General features: G+C 48.7%; 1 protein-coding gene across 1 annotated transcript in view; it reads left to right on the forward strand.

The window, feature by feature from the left end:
• The window catches only part of VAPB (VAMP associated protein B and C), a 99,654-nt gene that overhangs the window by 36,684 nt on the left and 38,293 nt on the right, over positions 1 to 24,677 (forward strand). The window contains exons 2-5 of the mRNA XM_075350355.1: positions 5,991 to 6,143; positions 8,102 to 8,205; positions 9,404 to 9,484; positions 18,187 to 18,360. Of these exons, the coding sequence (XP_075206470.1) occupies positions 5,991 to 6,143; positions 8,102 to 8,205; positions 9,404 to 9,484; positions 18,187 to 18,360 (512 nt within the window). The remainder of the gene's footprint in view (positions 1 to 5,990; positions 6,144 to 8,101; positions 8,206 to 9,403; positions 9,485 to 18,186; positions 18,361 to 24,677) is intronic.

The following is a 24,677-nucleotide window of genomic DNA, read 5'->3' on the forward strand; positions in this document are numbered from 1 at the left end:
TTGTAAAGTTTACACTGCGCGTGCGCCGGCGCCGGAGTACAGAGGGCGGCAGGGAACAGAAAGCCTGCTGTGTACGGCGCACGCGCGGGACCACAGGACGCGTCACTATGGTACCCGGGGGCGCGCGCCAGTCAGGCTCGCTCCCAGCAGCCGGTCGCAGTCAGCACGCCGACGGACGCGCAACAACACAGTCAGGTGACCGCAAAACACATACACTGGCGGTCGTACAATATATATGTATTACAATCAGTAAGATGAGACAAGGAATTCAACTGTAAGACCACCAATGACACAAAAGGGGCCAATGTGTAGTAGAAGGGTATTCATGTCCTAAAGAAGGGGGGATAAAAAGGACCTAAAGACAAAAATAAAGGGAAAAAGTGAATAACAAATAAAAGCAAACACAGTTAAAAATGAGGAAGCCCACCATAAACCACTTGTAAAAACTAGATATCACCTGTGCCACACAATACATGTGTGGCACAGGGGACCCAAGGAAAAGCTAATTTACTAAGACTGTGGAATGAGAAAACTCCACTCCGCAGTCCATCCAATAAGACATGCATGGATGGAATATAGAGGAGGAAAAAATCGTCATAAGAATGGAGCGTAACTGACCACCTCATTTAGACCAAAGGGCACGAGGGTGTTCAGGGAGACAATCCACCTCGACTCCCGCTGAGCGAGAATCTTGCGTAGATTGCCGCCCCGAACACCCCCGTGGATAACATCAATGCCCCTAATCTGTAAGGATTTGGGGCTACAGTTATGGACAGCTCTAAAGTGGCGGGGCAATGTTTTCAACAAAGTGGTGTCCTCCACTGAGGCAGCCGCGAGAATGTCTCTCACGTGCTCCCTGACCCTAATGCGGAGCTCACGGGACGTGAGTCCAACATAGATCAGGGAGCACGAGCATGTAGCGTAGTAAACCACGTGTGTGGTACTGCATGTAATATAATCATTAATGTAGAACACCTTTTTACCATCCGAAGAGGCAAAGGTAGGTGCCCTGATGATATTGCCACATGCGGCACAATGGCCGCATGGGAAGCAGCCCCAGAGGGGACCCTTAGACCAAAAAGGATTTTGTCTAGGGGGAATATAGTGGCTCCTGACGAGAAGATCCCCCAGGTTCTTCGCCCGTCTAGCCGTCATGAGGGGTCTCCCAGGAAGCACTCCGGCCAAGGTGGGCTCGGTAAACAATACCCCGGCCAGTGTCTCTCAAGGGTTCCCCTCATCGTGTCCCATTCATGATTAAATGTCCCAATAAACCGGATCTCACTATTCATGGTTGGCCGACGCTGTTTGTATTGTGTTTTTTCTCCATGGGGTTGTCACCTTGTTACAGAATCGCCACGCTATATAACTTTGGAATGTGACGGCCTTACACATATCTACTTTTGTATTGTATACGGGCAGGTTGTGTGGCATTGGTTGCCCACACTTCTTACCATTTCCTATATTCTCACATTTATGCTTGACTTGTCCCTATTATGCGATTTTTGTACCAATTGACTTTATGCGATTTTATCTAATAAAAATATATTTTTTACATGCATATTGTTGCCTGATCTCCCTTCCTTCCTCCTATCATGCATGTTCCATGGAGTAGGCTCCTGCCCTAGGGGGTCCTTACCAGGGGCCTCCTCGGTGTTACAAGTATAATGGCGAAATTGTTATATCTAATACAGATTGGTATTTGTTGCTATAATTACTGTTATTTGATATATCATTTCTTCATCCCCTGCAGAGACGCACAGTCATATGTGACTTATGGGGTAGTTACATGATTAAAACATTTTAAAGAGGTCTACATCAAGCAGGTTATGGGTATATTGTGTGACGACGTACGCCAGGGTCAGTCTCATTTACACATCTGGTATATTGCCTTCCGCCATGTTTGATCTATATCTTGCATTGATTACTTTTGACCTTCTTTGAGTCCTCTTTTTCTTTTTATTTTTTTTTTTTCTTGCAGCTAATATAGAAGGTGCTATATCCAGTGGGAGACCATTTGCACTGTTATAAATAGGCCTGACATTGCTGAGGTGGGCAGAAAAGGTTTGGAGCGGTGATCAAGGCTCCTGTGTGATCCCTTTATAGATATAAGAGCATGGTTATCACAGAGCACAGTGTAACCTTTTCAATGGTTTCTTTCACAAGATTTGTTCTTTTACTTTTCTGTGATTGAGGACCTTCTCAATAGCACATTGATCTGATTCTTGCTCACTTATTGGATTGGGTCATACACTTTATGGACAAAAGTATTGTGCTCCCTCCACATTACGCCTACAGAGGCTTTAATGACCTTTCGGTCTATATCCGTAGGCCTTAATATGGAGTTGGTGCCTTTTTATGACCGCTTTTTCTCTTCTGGGAAAACACACTACAAAATTTTGAAGTTGTCTGTGCAACTTTTTGCCGATTTATCCAAAAAGGTATTTGCGAGGTCAGAGCAGAGGGCCGGGCTCAAAATCTTCTGTCTAGTTAATCCCAAAGGGGTTGGGTGGAGTTGAGGTCCGTGCTCTGGGCGGCCAGTCATATTCTTCCACACCAAACTCCCCCAGCCATACCTGTGTGGATATTACTTTGTGAATTGGGACACAGTCATAGGGAACAGAAAATGGTCCCCCCCCCCCCCACCAAACAGTTCCCAAACAGTTCCCTCAAAGATGAACTATACAATTGACCAAAATGCCTTGTATCCCTTTACTGAAACTAAAAAGCCCAGACTTACCCCTGAAATGCACCCTATAGCATTCAGTTCCCCACCAAATATTACAGATGACACTGCAGTCAGGCTGACAACGTTCTTCTAGCAGATGGCAGATATTGAAATGTAATTGATCACTGCAGAGGACACTGTTCCACTGCTCCATAGTCCGGCAATGGCGGCTTTACACCACTCCATGCTACGCTTGGCATTGTGCTTGGTGATGTAAGTCTTTCATGCAGCTACTAAACCATGGAAACCCACGTTATGAAGCTCCTGGTGCACAAGTTTTGCCTTGGTGTTAATGCCCAAAAAGTTTGTACTTTTCAGTTATTGAGTCAGCAGAGCTTTGATGACTTTTATGGATGGCATCTCAGCGACCCCGCTTTGTAACAGCAGACTACATGTCTAGGTGCAGGATTTATACATCTGTGACAATGAGACTGAATAAAATACTTTAATTCAGTGATTAGGATATGTCCCAATACTTGTGTCTTTTTAGTTTGCACTAAACTAATGTGGGATATCTTTACGATCTAGAGGAGGACCTTGGCTCCATAACTTGTCTCCTATCTAATGGCCTCCCGTCTGAGGAAGCTGAACTGGCTTTGGTTCCTCCATGTAGTTAGTGCTTTTTGATGATGGGTTAGACTAGCATTCATGTATTGATCCAGCTAGAAAACTGATGACCTGTAAGTGATAGTGTGGAGAGATCCTGGAGAATGTGTGCTCTGCTGAGATAGTGAGCATGCTTTAGGTTGAGAATCTAGTTTGGCAGGTTTCGATATATTAAGGTTTTAGGAGCCACATTCCTTTTGCTGGCTGGCGGTATTGTCTTGGTAATCTGTGCTTTTTTTTTTTTTTTTTAAAGATTTTTTTTCTAAGGTCTAGGTGTTCCCTCTTGTACTTGTAGATTTGAAAAACATGGCAACTTTCATCAGAACCAGCCCCACACCTATCAGTCAGTTGTGTAATATTGGAACTACGCCTCCTATGGACAGGTGTAGAGCTATTTTTGGAGGAAAGAGGCCATGCATTTTCTAATCCGTAAAAACCCATTGAAGGCGATAATCACCTTGGGTAAAAATCTGCCCTTAAGCATAGGCCAGAGGCGAGACATGAGACGGTGGGTAACCATCATTTCCAGATTTCCACTTTGTAGTCGGCCGTTTTTACCGGTGCCTTTGAGTGAAACTGTAACACACATGCTCAGCCACCTCTCGCATCAAACTCCTCCGGCCAAGCTGAGATTAGCAATGGGGACTGGGTTACCTCATTCTGATGACCAGTGGCCATCACAGTGGTTAGATTTCCTCACATCTAGCATTGCTCACCTCGCATGGGGTGATAAACGCTTCAGCAGGTAGGTATTGCCCCATATGTTATTTCAATGCAATTACCTGCCTGTGGCCCAATTCTCTCTGAAGACAAACAACCCTTTATTTTAGGACTGACTCAATTACTAGCCCTAGATTCGTGGAGATGGCAATTGTTGGATGTGACAATATGGAAAATATGTGTGATGGTTTATTTTTAACCAGAACACAATTTTACTTATGGGAGTAGAGGTATGACTGTGTAGGTGCTCATCTATTTTAATCCCTTTTGTAGAAATCCAGTGTGCCAGCGATGAGAAATATATTGTAGAAGCCATATGCAAATGAGGATGGAAGTGCGCTGGGGGTGGGTCACTGCACTTGGACTGCTTTTCACCCAGGGCACCGCCATTATTGTTTACATATGGCATCTAGACTGAATGTTACATGGCTGGGCACATCGGATTTCTCCCCAAAAATTATTATTTTCATGTGACAAAAATCTCCTAAAAAGCCATACCACTGCTTCCATATGTGGAAAAAAAAGTGCTACGAGTCCCTTTAAGACTTAGCATGTTAAGGCTTTGCCAATGGCTAGATTTTTTGCATATGTATATTGGAATTTTTTGGTTTTCTAATAACCTACGTCTAGTGATGAGCGAGCACTACCATGCTTGGGTGCTTTGGTACTTGAAACAAGCAGATTGGATGCTTGTTCAACTAGATTACTTAGAATAATGGAAGTCAATTGGGACCTCAAGTATTTTTCTGGAAGATCTTCCAGAAAAATGCTTGCGATTCCCAATGACTTCCATTATACTCGATACTCGACTTGAGCCCGACTGCTCGTTATGAGTACCTGAGCATGGTAGTGCTCGCTCATCACTTCCTACGTCCTCTCGTATTGTGACCAATGAAGAATTTGCTTCATTCTTATTTTCTTGCGGCTTTTTGTCATTCTGTTTATATCTTCTCTATATTCCAAGTGCCGTCTGTCCATACCCTATTTATTTGCTATATTTAGTGAGCAGGGCTGTGTGATCAAGGACCCCAAGACTTGTGACCACCACGGTTCTTAATTTTAATTACGTGGCACTATTTAATTGCTAACTTTATGTTCGTAGCTATTATTTGCGAATTGTATGAACTTTTTGTTACTTATGGCCCTGTGTGGAGCCCAGTGTATCTGGCGCTTATAATTTGACCACTTTCTGCCTGTTGAGTGTATGAGGTTGGGGGTAGAGTTGAGCGGACTGGCAATAATCCGGGTCGTTCACCCGGAATCTTGCGTCCGGGTCGGACTCGGAACTGCCGCTCAAACCGTGCAGATCCGGATTTTGCCGATCCGGGTCCGCTCAACACTAGTTGGGGGGCACTAACAGAAGGCATTTCGCAGAGTGTTATTCACCAGAAGGCCCACCCTGGTTGTGATGTGTAGCACATTAACAAATATTAGGACACGTTGACAAAAACTTGTCCTACAAGTGTCACAAGATGATCAGCTGAGAAAGCTTAGACTGAGCTCCTGCTCCTCACTACAACTGTGAGCAGGGAATTATGGCATTTTAATGTCTTTGCACTGATAAACCATTATCGACAGATTTATAGACCCACAAGCACTGCTAAACACTCCAGTAGCTGATATGAACTTCTTAATGGTCCGGTAGACCCTAATTTGCTATGTAAATTCCATTTTTCAAGGTTTCTGCTTGCTGTCTATGAATAAGGTCGTTTCAGAGGCTGCGCCCCATATGTAACCAATCCTGCTCTCAGCTTGCACCCAGGCTAAACAAAGGTCTATGTATTGATGATCAGATCCCTACACAGGGCACCCTGCAGACATATTGGCACTTTCAGTGCTTAGCTCTGTTGAGGGCAGTTTTTGGCACATTTCATGATGGTGAAGATGATGAAGGTCTTATTTCCAGCCCCTTCTTACAGCTCCGTTGTCTCTGTTACAGGGCCGTTCACAGATGTCGTAACAACGAACCTGAAACTCATGAACCCCACAGAAAAAAACGTTTGTTTCAAAGTGAAGACCACGGCACCTCGCCGGTACTGTGTGCGACCTAACAGTGGGGTCCTCGATGCCGGCTCCTCCATCAATGTATCTGGTGAGTCCTTGGTAATTCAAATGGAAAAGCTGGATTTGATGCCATCAACTTCTCCCCGAGTAAAGAGGTTTCATCTAATTGTGTAAGATGGGCATGAATTTTCAACAGTTGTTCCTCTTGGATATGTGGAGGACTACAGCCTTCATTAGGTACTGTTTTTCATTTTGCAGTAAAAAAGACCTGGTAATGGCAACATGATGATTTTTTTTTTTTTTTTTGTGAGGAGAGGGTGTATAGGCAGATGATGGCTAGAGATGAGCGGTTCCGTGGATAACCGGTTAGCCGGCAGCCAAGGAGCCGAGGCTCCACTGGCTGGAGCTTGACCCGAACCCCGGAGCAAGTACCTGATTGGCAGTTTGAGTCTCCGCTCACAAATAGCCAGCCATAAGCAGATCACTCAGGTTCGCTCATCTCTAATGGTGGCTGTGGTACCCAGTCACCATCTGCTTCTAACAGCAGCGAAGATGAACTGTGATTCATTGAATCCCTTAGATTCCGCTGTCAATCTATAATGCTTAATCACAGGGTGCTGTTGGGTTGCCGGGAGCTTGCTATGACTGTGTTCCTGTGAAGCTCAGCCCATAGCTAGGCTTCATAGGAGACTGTGATTTTCTGTATGTGCTACAATACCATAGTATTGCATTATATGATATAAGCAATCCGACAAACAAAGGTTCAAGTTCCCTAAAAAGGCTGAAGGAGATATTTGTAAATCTGAAGCCACCGTCACTCCAGTTCTATTCCCCTCCCAAAACACCCCTCCTCTTGTTTGACTGATGACGCCGTTGCCTGTTTTCACACAACATAGTTGCTGTCAGTCAAGCAGGAGGAGACGCTGCTGGGTGGGGAATAGATCTGGAGTGACAGAGGCTTCAGATCTACCATAGCTGTCAAGCCTCATTTGCATAACAATTCAAATGCTGATTTGTCAGTAAAGGTGGTGCGGACTGGCTATATAAAGGTATTGCTGGAATTGTCTTTGAAAGAACTACATGCACATATAAATAGTTTGGGGGGTGAAAATCCTGCTGACTGTTTCCCTTAAAAGGCATAGCTTGCAGTGTTTTCATCAAAGCAGCCAATTTTGACCCTCTGGGGTGATATGTCGTCATTGGAAGGTACCCACAGACTGGCAGGAGAATGATCAAGCTTAGCTATACTTACTATGCTATGTTATCTGTGTTTTTTCTTCTTCATTTCAATATTCAAGCAAGACATGAAAACCCGGCTCCTAATCCGACATTCCTGTATGATGACTGGTTACGTCCTCATCTGCACACATGTAGTTATGTAGTTGGGTGTGCTCTTTTAATTCATATGTTTATCAGTTTCACTTATGCGGTCACTCCCAAAAATGCTCCACCCAGTAAATTTCATTAGTGGAAGGTAAAAAAAGCCGTCATGATCGCGGCATCAAAAAAACCTGAAGAACCAAGAAAACATGACCTGGGAGAGCACCATCCATACGGCTGCGGAGAGTCAGAACTGAAATCGCCTCATCTATATAAGGCTATGTGCGCACGTTGCGTACAAGCCCTGCAGAAATTTCTGCAGCGATCTGAAGAGCACATGTGCGCTTTAGATCGCTGCAGAAATGTCCGTAGTGAGCGCCGATTCCATGCGCTCTGCCTGCAGCTCCTCCCATAGACAGAGCAGGAGCTGCCGGCAAAGCGCAGGAAAGAAGTGACATGTCACTTCTTTTTGCGCAGCGCTTCGGCAGTAGCCGAAGCGCTGCGCTCTTAGACGCCACGTGCGCACGGCCCCTGCACAATCTCCATAGACTGTGCAGGGGCCGCAGGACGCATGCAGTTACGCTGCGCTACAAAGCACAGCGTAACTGCATGTTTTTACGCAACGTGCGCACATAGCCTAAGCATTATGAAATATCTGCCCTCTTGTGGTTTATCAAGAGTATTGCATCTATAAATTTTAACCCTTTTTTTCCTTTTTATTTTTAGTTATGCTTCAACCCTTTGATTACGATCCTAATGAGAAAAGTAAGCATAAGTTCATGGTTCAGTCCATGTATGCACCGCCAGACACCTCCGACATGGAAGCCGTTGTAAGTATATAGACCATGTTTTTATCATGACACTGCAAATGCAAGTATTGTAGATGTCGGTGAATGTGTGCAAATGTTATGTTAATTTAGCATATCTTCAGACATTCCTTATTGATAGCAGTACGGCGCTGTATATCTGGCCACTTCCAGTATATTTATACATACAGATATATGTATCTAGTGCGTGCCTGCATAGAAAGGATTTTTTTCTTAAAGGGGTTTTCCACTACTTGAACAACTTGTTCTCAATCACTGTTTCCTCCAACAAAGATCACAGCTGTACTCGCCTCATTGTTGTGTCGTGTGATTCCTGTGGGCAGTCAGCGGCCGCTTCACTCTCCCTCCTTCGGACATGGCGAACATCTGGAGGAAGTGAGAGCTGTAACTGCTCTGACTGCCTCCGAATGTCCAATTTGCCCGAAGGATGGAGAGTGAAGCATCTGCTTATTGACCGCAGAAAATGTGCAACATAATGTTACTTACGCGAGCCCCATGAGAGCCAGTGCGGTCACCTCTGGAATAGCATCGGCACCAGAGATGAGTATAGGAGGGAAACATAGTGATTGAGAAGGAGTTGTCAGAAGAGTGGACAACCCCTTTAAGCGTTGTTCCCAAGTTATGCCATTCCAATGTGTCAGACCCCAGCTATCCTAAAGACAGGTCTGTGGAAGCAGGAAACCAAATCACGCAGACCTCCATCTTTATTAGAGTCAAGATGCGCAAGTTTGATTACTCTATTCATTATCTATGGGACTGCTGAAACCACCTTATCGTTGTGCCAGCCTTGGTCCCTCCGTCCCATAGACAGTGAATTTAGCAGAGGTCAAATTACTAGAGACTTCGCCTACTTACTTGGAAATAACTTTTTCACTAGTTACTTGGAAATAACTCTTTCACTAGTGGATTAGTTGCTTTCAAGTTCCTGTCAATCTTTCCTTGGTGTAAATGGGAGTACCTCTCCACGCATAGACTTCCTGGGTTACACAGTGTAGACAGTAGCTCATCTGAACAATCAAAGCTGCAGTGTAAAGCATGGATAATCAAGTCATCAGCAGTCCAAGTCTCAGATGAGACCACAAGTAGAATTTCAGCTACTTTAGCCCTCCACTAGACAAGGCAGCTAGCCTATCCATTCTATATCGGATGGATATGTGACAGATTTACATATGCTTCTATAAAGCTTTCTTCAATTTTTTAGTGGAAAGAAGCGAAGCCGGAGGAATTGATGGATTCAAAACTCCGGTGCCTGTTTGAGCTACCTTCTGAGAATGACAAGCCTGTAAGTAACGCAACATTTCTTTTAATTAAGTGTATACCACTAAGTTCTGCCATGTTTTTAGGGTTTATTGATACATTTCTATCTTTGCAAAGAATTGCAGCAAAACTGCTGCATTTTTTAGGACAAATATACCCAAAACAGCTGCTTGTATATCTGGATGGGAATAGAGTAGATTTGGGGTTAACACCTTCCCTACATGTGGGACACAGGTGCATAGAGCGGGCTCAGGAGCTGAGCCTGCTCATATTCGGCAGGTGCAGGCTGCGTTACACGTCCCACACCTGCTGCTAACAGCAGTGACCGAATTAACTATGATCGTTGCTATTCAAAAACATAAATGTGCTGTCTGAGATTAACAGCAGCAGTTAAGTGTCACAGTGCTGGTGGGGTGGGTAAGTGTTCTGGTGCCCATTAACATCTCTGAAATGCGATTGTGGGGTGCCAGTGGGCTGACATGGCAGTCAGAGGCTCACTGAAGGCTGCCCGATAATCAGTTTGTTAATGCTTTAAGGAAGCCCAGTCTGTCTGGACTTCATAGCAGATCATCAGTATATAGAAGAAGCGATTGCAGGGTCAATTTCCTAGGGGTATTAACTAAACAAGTGGGGAAGCGGCGTGGTCTGGGTTCTTAATAATCTAGCAAAAGAAAATGTATAGCTGGTGGGTCAACCTTGGTGCATCTGGGCCTTTCTTCATCGTTCCTTATGGGAGACCCAGACCATGGGGTGTATTGCTTCTGCCTCCGGAGGGCACACAAAGTACTACACTAAAAGTGTAGCTCCTCCCTCTGAGCATATACACCCCCTGGATGACAGATCTAACCAGTTCAATGCTTTGTGTTCAGGAGGTCACACACACACATGCATTCTCATCATGATTTTTGATTTTTACTTTTTGATTTCAAAGATTTGGAAGAAAAGCGGGTCCAATCTGGACTCCCGGCATGTCCCTTCTCACCCCACTGTGTCGGCGGTGCTGTTAAGGTTGATTTTACAAGGCTGGAGCCTTCACATGCTGCGCTCCTTCACCATCCTCTGAGGCTCTGGCTTGAAGTGGGAGCCATCACGGTTCTCACTGCTTTGCAGGAGACCGGTCTCCATCCGCAGCCCTTTCAGGATCCTACCGGACGGCGCGCACACTTCTCAGGGACCTGGCCCTGCGTCTCATAAGCTAAGTATTGAGACGTTATTCAGGGGTCCCTTGTACATTTATTGTGGGGAGAGTGTGTTATTTCACCTTGTTGTGATTTCCGGCCGGTTCTCTGGTTTTTTCCTGAGAACCGCGCCGAGGGTGCCTGCTCGTCGGCCGCATGGAAAAATCTAGGCCCCGGCTTCAGCTGCGGCCTACTTTCGGTTTCACTGCCCCTGCATGTCAGTCATGCAGGGGAACAGTGCGGCGCCGCCCACCGGCCGTTCAGCAGAGGGGAGGACACTCCTCTCTGAGGAGATGTTTCCCTCCCCTGTATATCCCCTTGGCCCTCCGGTTCCCGCTCTTGGACTAATCCTCCGCCCCCCCTCCTCACTCCGGCGCCATTTTATCAGCGTTCACACACTTATTGGCGCTGGCTGCTGCAGCTCTGCATCTGTCTGGGGGTCCAAGCTGTGGAATCCGGAGGGCACACAAAACGGCCACAACCTCTGGTTGTGGACTTTCTTGTACTCTCTGGGGGTCATTCTGAAGGAGTGTGTTCTTTACTGCAGAACCTCCACCTCAGCAGCATGTCTCTCACTAGGAGCAAGGCTGCAAGGCTGTACTCAATATGCACTGCATGTCAGCTCATACTGCCGAAACCGAGCACATATCCACATTGTGATGCCTGCTCTAACATGGTGGTGCCTCAGTCTGAGGTCTCATCCCCAGTGGTTCCTCCGGCTGCTCCGGCTCCGGTGGCTGAACCCCCGGCTTGGGTAGAATCCTTCTCTAAGTCTATCTCCCAGTCCTTTGCTGACTTCATGGGACAGCTGTCACGGACTCTGCTGAGCATGCATCAGCCCCCTTCTCAGGGTGCCCCTGCTGCTATGGCTCGCTCAAGAGAGCTCGCAGAGGATTCTTCATCTGGTCCCAGACCCCGTCCTCCTAAAAGGCGATGCAGGGGCTCCTCTCCTTCCTCGTCCCGCGGCTCTGATTCACGAGCTGAATCGCAGGATGAGGAGGATGTTTTTACTGTGGGCTCGGACGCTACCTCCATGTGCCCCATTGATCTCACCGAAGGTGATGCAGATGTTAGTGATTTGATTGCGTCCATTAATTCTGTACTGGACCTCAATCCACCAGTATTAGAGGAGCAACCCTTTCTGGTAGAAAAGCACCAGTTTACCTCACCTAAGAGAGCAAGGAGTGTGTTCTTTAACCACTCCAGTTTTCAGGCCACTGTGACCAAGCCCAGGGCCTGTCCTGACAAACGCTTCCCAAAGCGTAGTTCTGCTGACCGTTCTCCCTTTCCACCAGAGGTGGTCAAGGAGTGGCATTCACCAAAGGTAGATCCTCCAGTGTCTAGAGCCCAGACAGTTGTATCTGTGGCCGATGGCACCTCACTTACGGATCCCACTGACCGCCAGGTTGACCCTCTGGCCAAATCTGTATATGAGGCGGCAGGGGCCTCGTTCTCCCCGTCTTTTGCAGCGGTATGGGCTCTTAAGGCCGTCTCTGCTTCTCTGGAAGAGTTGCATTCCCTCACAGGGACTCTATGCCCGAAATGGTTGCCTTAAATTCCCCAGGCTTTGGTTTTTTCATTTTATGCCATGTCTGCCATTCTGGAGGCTCCTCACCGCATGGCGGTGGCTTCCGCTAATTCCCTCGCTATCCGCAGGATCTTGTGGCTTCGAGAGTGGAAGGCAGATGCTTCTTCAAAGAAGTACCTTGCTGGGCTCCCCTTTGCTGGGTCCCGGCTGTTCGGTGAACAACTGGGTGAAATTATTAAGGAAGCTTCTCATGGGAAGAGTATTTCCTTGCCACATACTAAAACCAGGAAACCTGTCCAGGGCAGGAACCAGTCGAGGTTTTGTTCCTTTCGTTCCTCTAACTGGTCATCCTCTAAGCCCTCAGCTTCGTCCACTACCTCAGCCAAGGATCGGAAACCCAGCTGGCGCACGACGCCGCGTCCTCAAAAAAGCGGAGGAGCCGCTGCCACTAAGGCAGTCTCCTCTTGACTATCTGGCTGCGCCAGCATCGTCCTTGGTCGGTGGCAGGCTCTCCCACTTTGGCGACGTGTGGTTCCAACTCGTCTCCGATCAGTGGGTGAGAGATATAATCTCTCACTGCTACAGGATAGAATTTTCTTCCAGCCCGCCAAACAGATTTTTCTGTCCGCTTCCCCCTGCTCCAAAGCCACCACCTTCTCTCAGGCCGTGGCTTCCTTGCAGGCCAACGGAGTAATTGTACCGGTTCCCGCCCGGGAACGGTTCAAAGGTTTCTACTCCAACCTCTTCCTAGTCCCCAAGAAGGACGGTTCCTTCCGGCGCATCCTGAATCTCAAGCTTCTCAACAAGCATGTTCAGGTGCGGCACTTTTCGCATGGAATCTCTGCGATAGGTCATTGCCGCAATGACCCAAGGAGATTTTCTAGCATCCATCGACATCAGAGATGCCTATCTGCATGTGCTAATTGCAGTTTTCACACCAGCGTTGGCTACGTTTTGCAATCTGAGAGGAACATTTCCAATTCGTGGCTCTCCCCTTCGGCTTAGCCACGGCCCCTCGGGTATTCACCAAGGTCATGGCAGCAGTGGTTGCGGTTCTGCACCTCCAGGGGTTGGCAGTGATTCCTTACCTGGACGACCTTCTAGTCAAGGTTTCATCCTGTGCAGACTGTCAGCGGGGTGTCTCACTCACTCTCGCCACTCTAGTCCCGTTCGGGTGGCTTGTCAATCTACCCAAGTCCACTCTGACCCCGACCCAGGAACTTACGTACCTAGGGATGCAATTCGAGACTCTACCGGCACTTGTGAAACTGCCCTTAGTCAAACAGCAGTCCCTTCATCTGGCGGTACGCTCTCTGCTGAGGCTCCGCCGTCCTTCCATCAGGCACCTCATGCAGGTGCTGGGTCAGATGGTGGCGTCAATCGAAGCGGTTCCCTTTGCCCAGTTCCATCTGCGTCCCCTGCAGCTGGACATTCTCCGCTGTTGGGACAAGCAGACCTCTTCCTTGCACAGGCCAGTGGCTCTGTCGCCACAGATCAGGAGCTCTCTTCAGTGGTGGCTTCGGCCCCTCTCTCTGTCCCAGGGATTCTCCTTTCTGGCCCCGTCCTGGGTGATTCTCACCGCGGACGCCAGTCTATCCGGCTGGGGAGCAGTGTTTCTCCACCACCGTGCACAGGACACTTGGACTCCGTCCGAATCAGCCCTCTCGATCAATGTGCTGGAAATCAGAGCTGTGCTCCTAGCTCTCGTAGCCTTTCACCACCTGTTGGCGGGCAGGCACATTCGAGTCCAGTCAGACAACGCGACAGCAGTTGCCTACATCACTCACCAGGGCGGGACACGCAGCCGCCTGGCAATGTTGGAAGTTCAACGTATCCTTCAGTGGACGGAGGACTCCCAAGTCCACCATATCCGCAGTCCACATCCCAGGCGTAGAAAGCTGGGACGCAGATTATCTCAGCCGTCAAACCGTGGACAGCGGCGAGTGGGCCCTGCATCCGGCAGTGTTCCGGTCAATCTGCCGCGAGTGGGGCACTCCGGAATTGGATCTAATGGCATCCCGGCACAACATCAAGGTCCCGGTTTACGTGGCTCGCTCCCACGATCCTCAGGCCTTGGCGGCGGACGCGCTGGTTCAGGATTAGTCCCAGTTCTGTCTAGCCTACGTGTTTCCCCCTCTAGCTCTCTTGCCCAGAGTCCTGCGCAAGATCAGAATGGAGGGCCGTCGGGTCATCCTCATTGCTCCAGACTGGCCCAGGCGAGCTTGGTACCCAGACCTGCTCCGTCTGTCCGTGGAGGTGCCGTGGCATCTCCCGAACCGCCCAGACCTTCTCTCACAAGGTCCGTTTTTCCGCCAGAATTCTACGGCTTTCAGATTGACGGCGTGGCTCTTGAGTCCTGGATCCTGACGGCTTCAGGCATTCCTTCCGAGGTCATCTCCACGATGACTCAGGCTCGGAAGTCTTCCTCGGCCAGGATTTACCACAGGACTTGAAGAATTTTCCTGTCCTGGTGTCGCTCTTACGGCCATGCTCCTTGACCGTTTCCTTGCCGACCATCCTGTCCTTTCTACAGCCCGGTCTGCAGCTGGGACTGTCCCTCAATTCCCTCAAGGGACAGGTCTCGGCTCTGTCAGTGTTGTTCCAGCGGCGTATCGCCCGACTGGCTCAGGTGCGCACCTTCATGCAGGGCGCATCTCTCATCATTCCGCCTTACCGGCGGCCTCTGGGTCCCTGCGACCTCAATCTGGTCCTCACGGTTGTCTTTCACAGAAAGTGGTCTTTCTGGTGGCCATAACTTCTCTCAGGAGAGGCTCTGATTTGACTGCGCTCTCTTCGGAGTCACCCTTTTTGTTTTTTTCACCAAGACAAGGTGGTTCTCCGTCCGACTCCGGACTTTCTCTCTAAGGTGGTGTCTCCTTTCCACCTTAACCAGGACATTTCATTGCCTTCCTTTTGTCCGGTTCCTGTGCATCGCTTTGAGAAAGCGTTGCATACTTTAGATCTGGTGCGGGCGCTCCGGATCTATGTGTCACGCACCGCTGTTCTTAGGCGGTGCACCTCTTTTTGTGCTGACCGCAGGTCAGCGCAAAGGTCTCTCGGCTTCTAAACCGACCCTAGCTCGTTGGATTAGGTCGGCCATATCCGATGCCTACCAGTGTACTCAGGTGCCTCCCCCGCCGGGGATCAAGGCACACTCGACCAGAGCTGTCGGTGCCTCTTGGGCTTTCAGGCACCAGGCTACGGCTCAGCAGGTCTGTCAGGCTGCCACTTGGTCTAGTCTGCACACCTTTTCGAAGCACTACCAAGTGCATGCTCATGCTTCGGCAGATGCGAGCTTGGGCAGACGCATCCTTCAGGCGGCTGTCGCCCATTTGTGAAGTTAGGTTTTGCCTACTTCTCAGTTTTCTGTTTATTTCCCACCCATGGACTGCTTTGAGACGTCCCATGGTCTGGGTCTCCCATAAGGAACGATGAAGAAAAAGAGAATTTTGTTTACTTACCGTAAATTCTTTTTCTTATAGTTCCGACATGGGAGACCCAGCACCCTCCCTGTTGCCTGTTGGCAGTTTCTTGTTCCGTGTGTTTTCACCGGCTGTTGTTGTAGACAGAGGTTCCGGTTGTTCCGGGTTTTACTCTATCTCTACTTATGGGTGGATGTCCTCCTTCAGCTTTTGCACTAAACTGGTTAGATTTGTCATACAGGGGGTGTATATGCTCGGAGGGAGGAGCTACACTTTTAGTGTAGTACTTTGTGTGCCCTCCGGAGGCAGAAGCAATACACCCCATGGTCTGGGTCTTTCATGTCGGAACTATAAGAAAAAGAATTTACGGTAAGTAAACAAAATTCTCTTTTTTGTCAACCTATGTAATGATTTAAAGAATATATACAGTATATTTATTTATAGAATGTGTGTAATATATAAAAATAATTTAATTATATTGGGCAAAGTGCAATCTTATTTGTCCTCTTTCATATGGGTGGTTGTACTACCAATGGCACTTAACCAGGTCTAGGGTATCACATTTCTGTTTTTATTAAGTATTAAAGGTTACGTTTTATAAATCCGAGGTGCTTTTTCTGATGTACGCCAAAGTATTAGCAATAAAAACTGAGCTAGAGAATAGTGATGGGCGTGCGTGCTCACCACTGCTCAATACTGGCTCAAGCATCGGGTTGCTCTGATACGCTTGTTACTCGATCAACTATTGGGCATGCTCGAGCGTCATGCTAGAGACTCCGCCCCGCATGTTTCACGGATGTTAGACAGCCAGTCAACATGCAGGGATTGCCTGCCATATTGGCTACTGACATTACTGTGATTGGCCAACCGCATCGCATCATCAGGTCTTTTATGAGACCCTGGGGTGCGATGCTTGGCACACTGTCCTCTGGAAGCAGTTCAGGGAGAGTTGATGTAGGAAGGAGAGCTTAGCTTAGACCAGGTATATAGGCAGCGTTCTACACTTGCATCCTTTAATGCCTTTCATGTGGCACTAAAGTCTGTTTTTATCCTTGTTTAACTTTGTAATTAATTTTAAAAAAACTGCGTGGGGTCCCCATTACTTTTGATAACTAGCCAGGGTAAAGCAGACATCTGTGGGCTGGAATTACCAGGCTGGAAATGACCATGGTTATTGGGCCCTTCCCAGTCTAAAAATAGCAGCATGCAGCTGCCCCAGAAGTGGTGCATTCATTAGGTGCGTCAATTCTAGCGCTTCACCCCGGTTCTTCCTGATTGCCCTGCTGCGATGGCAATCAGGGTAATAGCTTTTGGGGTTGATGTCAGGTGTGTGCTGGCATCAAGTTTAGGGGTTAGTACCGGAGAGGCATCTATCAGACACCCCCCATTACTAACCCAGCAAGTGTAAAGTTTAAAACCCAAAGTTTATTTGAATAGAGACTCTCCCACACTATCCCTTGTTCACCAGTTTATTATTTAAAAAATACACAAAGCTCCGACATAAATTCCTGGACTGTCGCTGACCAGGAATGACCTATGGAGCCTTATTCAGAGGGTTGCAGTACCAATTTGGGGAACATTGTGGGACCAGTACACCGTGGATTACGTTGGAGCTTTGTGGGGTTTTTTTTAAGTAATTTGTGAATAAAGGATATTGTGAGGGAATCTTTATAAAATTTAAACTAATTTTTCCTATTTTTTTTTTTTCCTACACTTACACAGCTGACATCAACCCCATAAATGATTACCCTGACTGCCAACACTCCAGGGTTTTTGGGAAAAGCAGAAATGAAGCGCCAGAATTGGTGCTTCTAATGTGATTTGCCAGTTCTGCAGCTGCTGTGGGCTGGTATATTTACGCTGGCAAGGGCCAAATAACTATGGACCTTCCCAGCTGGAAAATATCAGACCCCAGCTGTCTGCTTTTACTTTGGGTGGTTATCAAAAATAGATGAGACTCCACGACACTCCGTTTTCTAGAACTATTTATTTACTTCCCAGCAGCTACCTTGGAGTCAGATGCACCCAGGCGTCTTCCCCATGGTGTTCCAATTTCCTTTGAGTGCTGTTTTTCATCCATTTCAGCGTTTTTGTTTCTTCCCCAACTCTCCTAAGGGTTCTGCTGGGAAAATGCTTGCGTTTCCCATTGATTTCCATTATGTTCGTTACTCAAATTGAGACCGTAAAAGTGTTGGACTTGCTTGATTCAAGTAACGAGCACTTGAGCAGTTTAGTCCTTGCTCATCACTACTAGGGAATCCTGTTGTCATCTCGTTTTTACTGGAGACTGCGTGGCACAAACCCCTCCCCCCCCCCACCCCCACAGAAAACAGAACCCAGGAAGCAATGGCATAATTTTTTGCCTCTTCTTTTTTTTTCTTCAGAACATTATATGGTAAAGTGAATGTCACTTGGAGCTATACCCCGCTCACCCCTTACCGCTCAAAATAAAATGCCCTTATATAGCCATGTAGGAGCAGAGATTAAAAAAAAATACTACTCTTGGAAGAAGGGGAGACTAAAAAGTGAGATTGCAAAAAGCAAAAAAAATTCTTCACAGTAAAGGATTAATTTTTCTGATTTTTCTTTTGGGTTTCAGCATGAAGGCGAAGCAAACAAGGTCCTCTCTAGCAGCGTAACAAAGACAGAATCCACCTCTATGTTCAAATCCATAAGTTCCAGTCTGGACGACCCCGAGCATAAGAAGTTGTCAGAAGATAACAAGCGACTGCAAGCAGAAGTCCAGAGACTACGGGACGACATCAAGATGAAGGTATTGTTCCGTGCAGCACTTCTATGTGGACTTATCTGAGGAGGGCACTCCTATTTATCTTAGAGTCCCATTGATAACCGCTAACTTCAACCATTCAGCTTTGCCATAGGAATGTAACTAAATCCTGATCAGCATCCACAACAATGTTCAAACCTCAGTTTAGGGGTTAAAGGGCTTGTCCCATCAAAGACAGTGATGGCACATCACAAAGCTATGCCCCTGATGTCCGAAAGTCAAGGGTCTGCTAGAAGGAAGTTTCATCAGTTTATACTTACGTTTCTTCAGCGCTCTATTGGGAGACCCAGACGATTGGGGTATAGCTACTGCCCTCCGGAGGCCACACAAAGCACTACACTAAAAAGTGCAAGGCCCCTCCCCTTCTGGCTATACCCCCCCGTGGTATCACGGGTTCTCCAGTTTTCAAGCTTTGTGCGAAGGAGGTCAGACATCCACGCATAGCTCCATAGATTTTAGTCAGCAGCAGCTGCTGACTATTTCGGATGGAAGAAAAGAGGGCCCATATAGGGCCCCCAGCATGCTCCCTTCTCACCCGTGGATGGTGTTGTAAGGTTGAGGTACCTATTGCTGGTACAGGGGCTGGAGCCCCACATGCTGTTTTCCTTCCACATCCCCTTGTAGGGCTCTGTGGAAGTGGGATCCTGCCGGCCTCTAAGCTCTGACGCCGGGCTCCATCCACAGACCCAGTTGAACCTGATGGATATGGAGCAGGAGTACAATCAGGGACATGGCCCTGCATCATACAGGTACTCTGTGTCCCCGGCAGGCACAGACACACTCCGGGCTGGCTGGGTGTTGTAGTGCGCCGGGGACCGTATCGATTGAGTTGGTGTTCCTGCAGTTTACTGGGGGACTTTTGTGTTGTGGGAACGCAGCGCCGACCCCCACTGGACCGGCGGCGCTGCTGTGACTTGTAGTGCGCCGGGGACACGCCGACCGCGCTTTTACGGCGGCGGCGTTTATAAATCCAGTCCCCGGCTTTTGCGGCCTAGCTCCGCTTCGTTCCCGCCCCCACCCTGTCAATCAGGGTAGGGGAGAGACGCTGTTTCGCAGCAGCGACGAGGGCTGGAGCCTGATTTACATGCTCCAGCCCTCTCACTAGGCACAGAGGGAAGCAGGCTTCCCGCTCTTAGCCAGGAACGCCCAGGGCCCGCCCCCCCTCCTCTCCCAGGACGCCGGCAGCCATTACATGCAGTCTGGCTAGAGGAAGGACGCAAGGCTCTGGGAGACCTGGACTAGGGGGCTTTTGGCGACCACACACCCGCTCTTAAGCGGGCGGTAAGCGGCATTTCAGAGTGGATGCTGTCATACATCCAGCGGTGCCGCAAGTGGCGTCCCTTACCTCGCAGATGTCTGCGTTTGCGTCTTACGCTATCAATGCGGTCCTAGAATCTACCAGCCGCACCTCAATGGCGTCCGCCAATTCGGTAGTTTTGCGCAGAGCCTTGTGGTTAAAGGACTGGAAAGCAGATGCTGGTTCCAAAAAATGTTTAACCAGCTTGCCTTTATCTAGAGATAGACTGTTTGGCGAGCCATTGGCTGACATCATTAAACAGTCCAAGGGTAAAGACTCTTCCTTACCCCAGCCCAGATCAAGCAAACCTCAGCAGAAAAAATGGCAGCAGAGGTTTCAGTCCTTTCGAGGTTCGGGCAAGACACAATTCTCCTCGTCCAAAGGGACTCAGAGGACGCAAAGAGTCTCAGATTCCTGGCGGGCTCACGCACGCCCCAAGAAAGCAAATGGAGGAACCGCTTCCAAAGCGGCTACCTCATGACTTCCAGCCCCCCCCCTCCGCATCTCCGGTCGGGGGCAGGCTCTCCCGCTTTTCCGACATTTGGATGTCACAGGTCAAAGACCGGTGGGTGACAAACATTTTGTCTCGCGGGTACAGAATCGAGTTCAGTTCTCGTCCTCCAGCTCGGTTCTTCAGAACCTCCCCACATCCAGACCGAGCAGATGCCCTGCTGCAGGCGGTGGACTCCCTAAGAGCGGAAGGAGTAGTGGTTCCTGTACCGCCTCAGGAACAAGGGCGAGGGTTTTACTCCAATCTCTTTGTGGTTCCAAAAAAGGACGGCTCGTTCCGTCCTGTTCTGGATCTAAAGCTGCTCAACAAACATGTGCACGCCAGACGGTTCCGGATGGAAACCCTCCGCTCTGTCGTTGCCTCAATGTCTCAAGGAGACTTCCTTGCCTCAATAGACATCAAAGATGCTTATCTCCACGTGCCAATTGCTACAGAACATCAACGTTTTCTACGTTTTGTGATAGGAAACGACCATCTTCAGTTCGTAGCTCTGCCATTCGGTCTGGCGACAGCCCCCCGGGTCTTCACCAAGGTCATGGCGGCGGTGGTAGCAGTCTTGCACTCTCAGGGACACTCGGTGATCCCTTACCTAGACGATCTACTTGTCAAGGCACCCTCTCACGAGGCATGCCAACTCAGTCTACATGCTACGCTGGAGACTCTACAGACGTTCGGATGGATCATCAACTTTCCAAAGTCGAATCTGTCACCGTCGCTAACGTATCTTGGCATGGAGTTTCATACTCGAGCAGCGAGAGTGAAGCTTCCGCTGAACAAGCAGCGGTCCCTACAGACAGGGGTGCAATCCCTCCTTCAAGGCCAGTCGCACCCCTTACGGCGCCTCATGCACTTCCTCGGGAAGATGGTGGCAGCCATGGAAGCAGTTCCCTTTGCGCAGTTTCATCTGCGCCCACTTCAATGGGACATTCTCCGCCAATGGGACGGGAAGTCAACGTCCCTGGACAGGAAAGTCTCTCTTTCCCAGACGGCCAAGGACTCTCTACAATGGTGGCTCCTTCCCACCTCATTGTCTCAGGGGAGATCCTTCCTGCCCCCATCCTGGGCAGTGGTCACGACAGATGCGAGTCTGTCAGGGTGGGGAGCAGTGTTTCTCCACCACAGGGCCCAGGGGACGTGGACTCCGCAGGAGTCCACCCTTCAGATCAATGTTCTGGAAATCAGGGCAGTGTATCTTGCCCTACTGGCCTTCCAACAGTGGCTGGAAGGAAAGCAGATCCGAATCCAGTCGGACAACTCCACAGCGGTGGCATACATCAACCACCAAGGAGGGACGCGCAGTCGGCAAGCATTCCAAGAAGTCCGGCGCATTCTAATGTGGGTGGAGGACACAGCATCCACCATATCCGCGGTTCACATCCCAGGCGTAGAAAATTGGGAAGCAGACTTCCTCAGTCGCCAGGGCATGGACGCAGGGGAGTGGTCCCTTCACCCGGACGTGTTTCAGGAAATCTGTCGCCGATGGGGAGTGCCGGACGTCGACCTAATGGCGTCCCGGCACAACAACAAGGTCCCGGCATTCATGGCGAGGTCGCGCGATCAAAGAGCTCTGGCGGCAGACGCATTAGTTCAAGATTGGTCGCAGTTCCGGCTCCCATACGTCTTCCCACCTCTGGCACTCTTGCCCAGAGTGTTACGCAAGATCAGATCCGATTGCAGCCGCGTCATACTCGTCGCCCCAGACTGGCCGAGGAGATCGTGGTATCCGGATCTGTGGCATCTCACGGTCGGTCGACCGTGGTCACTGCCAGACCGACCAGACTTACTGTCCCAAGGGCCGTTTTTCCATCAGAATTCTGCGGCCCTGAACCTGACTGTGTGGCCATTGAGTCCTGGATCCTAGCGTCCGCAGGATTATCTCAAGGAGTCGTAGCCACAATGAGACAAGCTAGGAAGTCAACGTCTGCTAAGATCTACCACAGAACGTGGAAGATTTTCTTATCCTGGTGCTCTGCACAGAGAGTATCCCCTTGGCCATTTGCATTGCCCACCTTTCTTTCCTTCCTGCAATCGGGGTTGGAAAAGGGCTTGTCGCTCAGCTCCCTTAAAGGGCAAGTCTCGGCACTATCTGTGTTTTTTCAGAAGCGTCTAGCACGTCTTCCTAAGGTGCGCACGTTCCTACAGGGGGTCTGTCATATTGTGCCCCCGTACAAGCGGCCGTTAGATCCATGGGATCTGAACAGAGTACTAGTTGCTCTGCAAAAGCCGCCCTTCGAGCCTCTAAAGGACGTTTCCTTTTCTCGCCTGTCACAGAAAGTGGCGTTTCTTGTTGCGATCACATCGCTTAGGCGAGTGTCTGAGCTGGCAGCTCTGTCATCCAAGGCTCCCTTCCTGGTGTTCCACCAGGACAAGGTAGTGCTGCGCCCCATTCCGGAGTTTCTCCCTAAGGTCGTATCCTCGTTTCATCTTAATCAGGATATATCCTTGCCTTCCTTTTGTCCTCAGCCGGTTCACCGGTATGAGAAAGACTTACGTTTGCTAGATCTGGTGAGAGCACTCAGAATCTATATTTCTCGCACGGCGCCTATCCGCCGTTCAGATGCACTTTTTGTCCTTGTCGCTGGCCAGCGCAAGGGGTCGCAGGCTTCTAAAGCCTCCCTGGCTCGATGGATCAAAGAACCAATTCTGGAAGCCTACCGTTCTGCTGGGCTTCCGGTTCCTTCAGGGCTGAAAGCCCACTCAACCAGAGCTGTGGGTGCGTCCTGGGCTTTGCGACACCAGGCTTCGGCTCAACAGGTGTGCCAGGCAGCTACCTGGTCGAGTCTGCACACTTTCACCAAACATTATCAGGTGCATACCTATGCTTCGGCGGATGCCAGCTTAGGTAGAAGAGTCCTGCAGGCGGCAGTGACATCCCCGTAGGGGAGGGCTGTTTTGCAGCTCTAACATGAGGTATCTCTTTACCCACCCAGGGACAGCTTTTGGACGTCCCAATCGTCTGGGTCTCCCAATAGAGCGCTGAAGAAGAAGGGAATTTTGTTACTTACCGTAAATTCCTTTTCTTCTAGCTCTTATTGGGAGACCCAGCACCCGCCCTGTTGTCCTTCGGGATTTTTTTGTTGTTTGCGGGTACACATGTTGTTCATGTTGAACGGTTTTTCAGTTCTCCGACGTTATTCGGAGTTAATTTGTTTAAACCAGTTATTGGCTTCCTCCTTCTTGCTTTGGCACTAAAACTGGAGAACCCGTGATACCACGGGGGGGTATAGCCAGAAGGGGAGGGGCCTTGCACTTTTTAGTGTAGTGCTTTGTGTGGCCTCCGGAGGGCAGTAGCTATACCCCAATCGTCTGGGTCTCCCAATAAGAGCTAGAAGAAAAGGAATTTACGGTAAGTAACAAAATTCCCTTCTTTCTTAATGTATGGGTTTTTGTGGCGTACTTGTGGCAAAAATGTCTCGCCTTCCAACCATGTTAACAAAGGACTTAGTTATTTAACATGGCAATGAATGGCAGTGTGACTTTCTTTTTTCTTCTGAGGCCCAAAACAGTGGAGTGAGGTGATGTTTACACCCTTGTTCCTCCATAAACATTTAGTCGTCTCCTAAGTAGCTATAATCCTGTAGCCAAGAATTTTCCACCGTAATCAAGCTGCTCTACTTGACTGAATTTATCTTTCCATTGGGCTTAATTGGGTTTTCCACCCCAGGGCATACTCCATTTTCTGGAACCATTCTATTTTTCTGGAGCTGAAGATTGAAGACATTTTCTATGTATGCAAAAGACCTTTTTCTCTCAAACATTGTTCATAACTTCACCTTTGCTGAGATAATCCATCCACCTCACAGGTATTGCGTATCAAGATGCTGATTAGACGGCATGATTATTATTGCACATGTGTGCCTTAGGCTGGCCACAATAAAAGGTCACTCTAAAATGTGCAGTATTTTATCACATAGCACAATGTCACAGATGTCGCAAATTTTTAGGGAACATGCAATGGGCGTGCTGACTGAAGGAACGTCCACCAGAGCTGTTGCCCGTGAATTGAATGTTCATTTCTCTACCATAAGCAGTCTCTAAACGGCATGTCAGGGAATTTGGTAGTACATCCAATCTGCCTCACAACCGTCGACCACACCAGCCCAGGACTTCAGCGTCCAGCATTTTTCCTTCCAAGATCATCTGAAGCCAGCCAACTGGACAGCTGCTGAAACAGTCTTTTGGAAGTTCATGCATGCTCGTCATCCTCATCAAGGTCTGCACCCAACTGCAGTTTGTCATCGTAACTGAAATGAGTGTGAAAATGCTCACATTCGTTGGCGTCTGGCACATTTGGAGAGGTGTGCTCTTCACGGTTGAATCGTTTTTCACTGTACAGAGCAGATGGCAGACTGCATGTATGACCTCATGTGGGTGAGAGGTTTGCTGATGTCAACGTTGTGAATTGAGTCTCCTATGGTGGCAGTGAGGTTATGGTATGGGCCGGTGTATGTTATAGACAGAAAACACAGGTGCATTTTATTGAGGCGATTTTGA

This window comes from Anomaloglossus baeobatrachus, chromosome 5 (assembly GCF_048569485.1).
Source record: "Anomaloglossus baeobatrachus isolate aAnoBae1 chromosome 5, aAnoBae1.hap1, whole genome shotgun sequence".
Lineage (NCBI taxonomy): Eukaryota > Metazoa > Chordata > Amphibia > Anura > Aromobatidae > Anomaloglossus > Anomaloglossus baeobatrachus.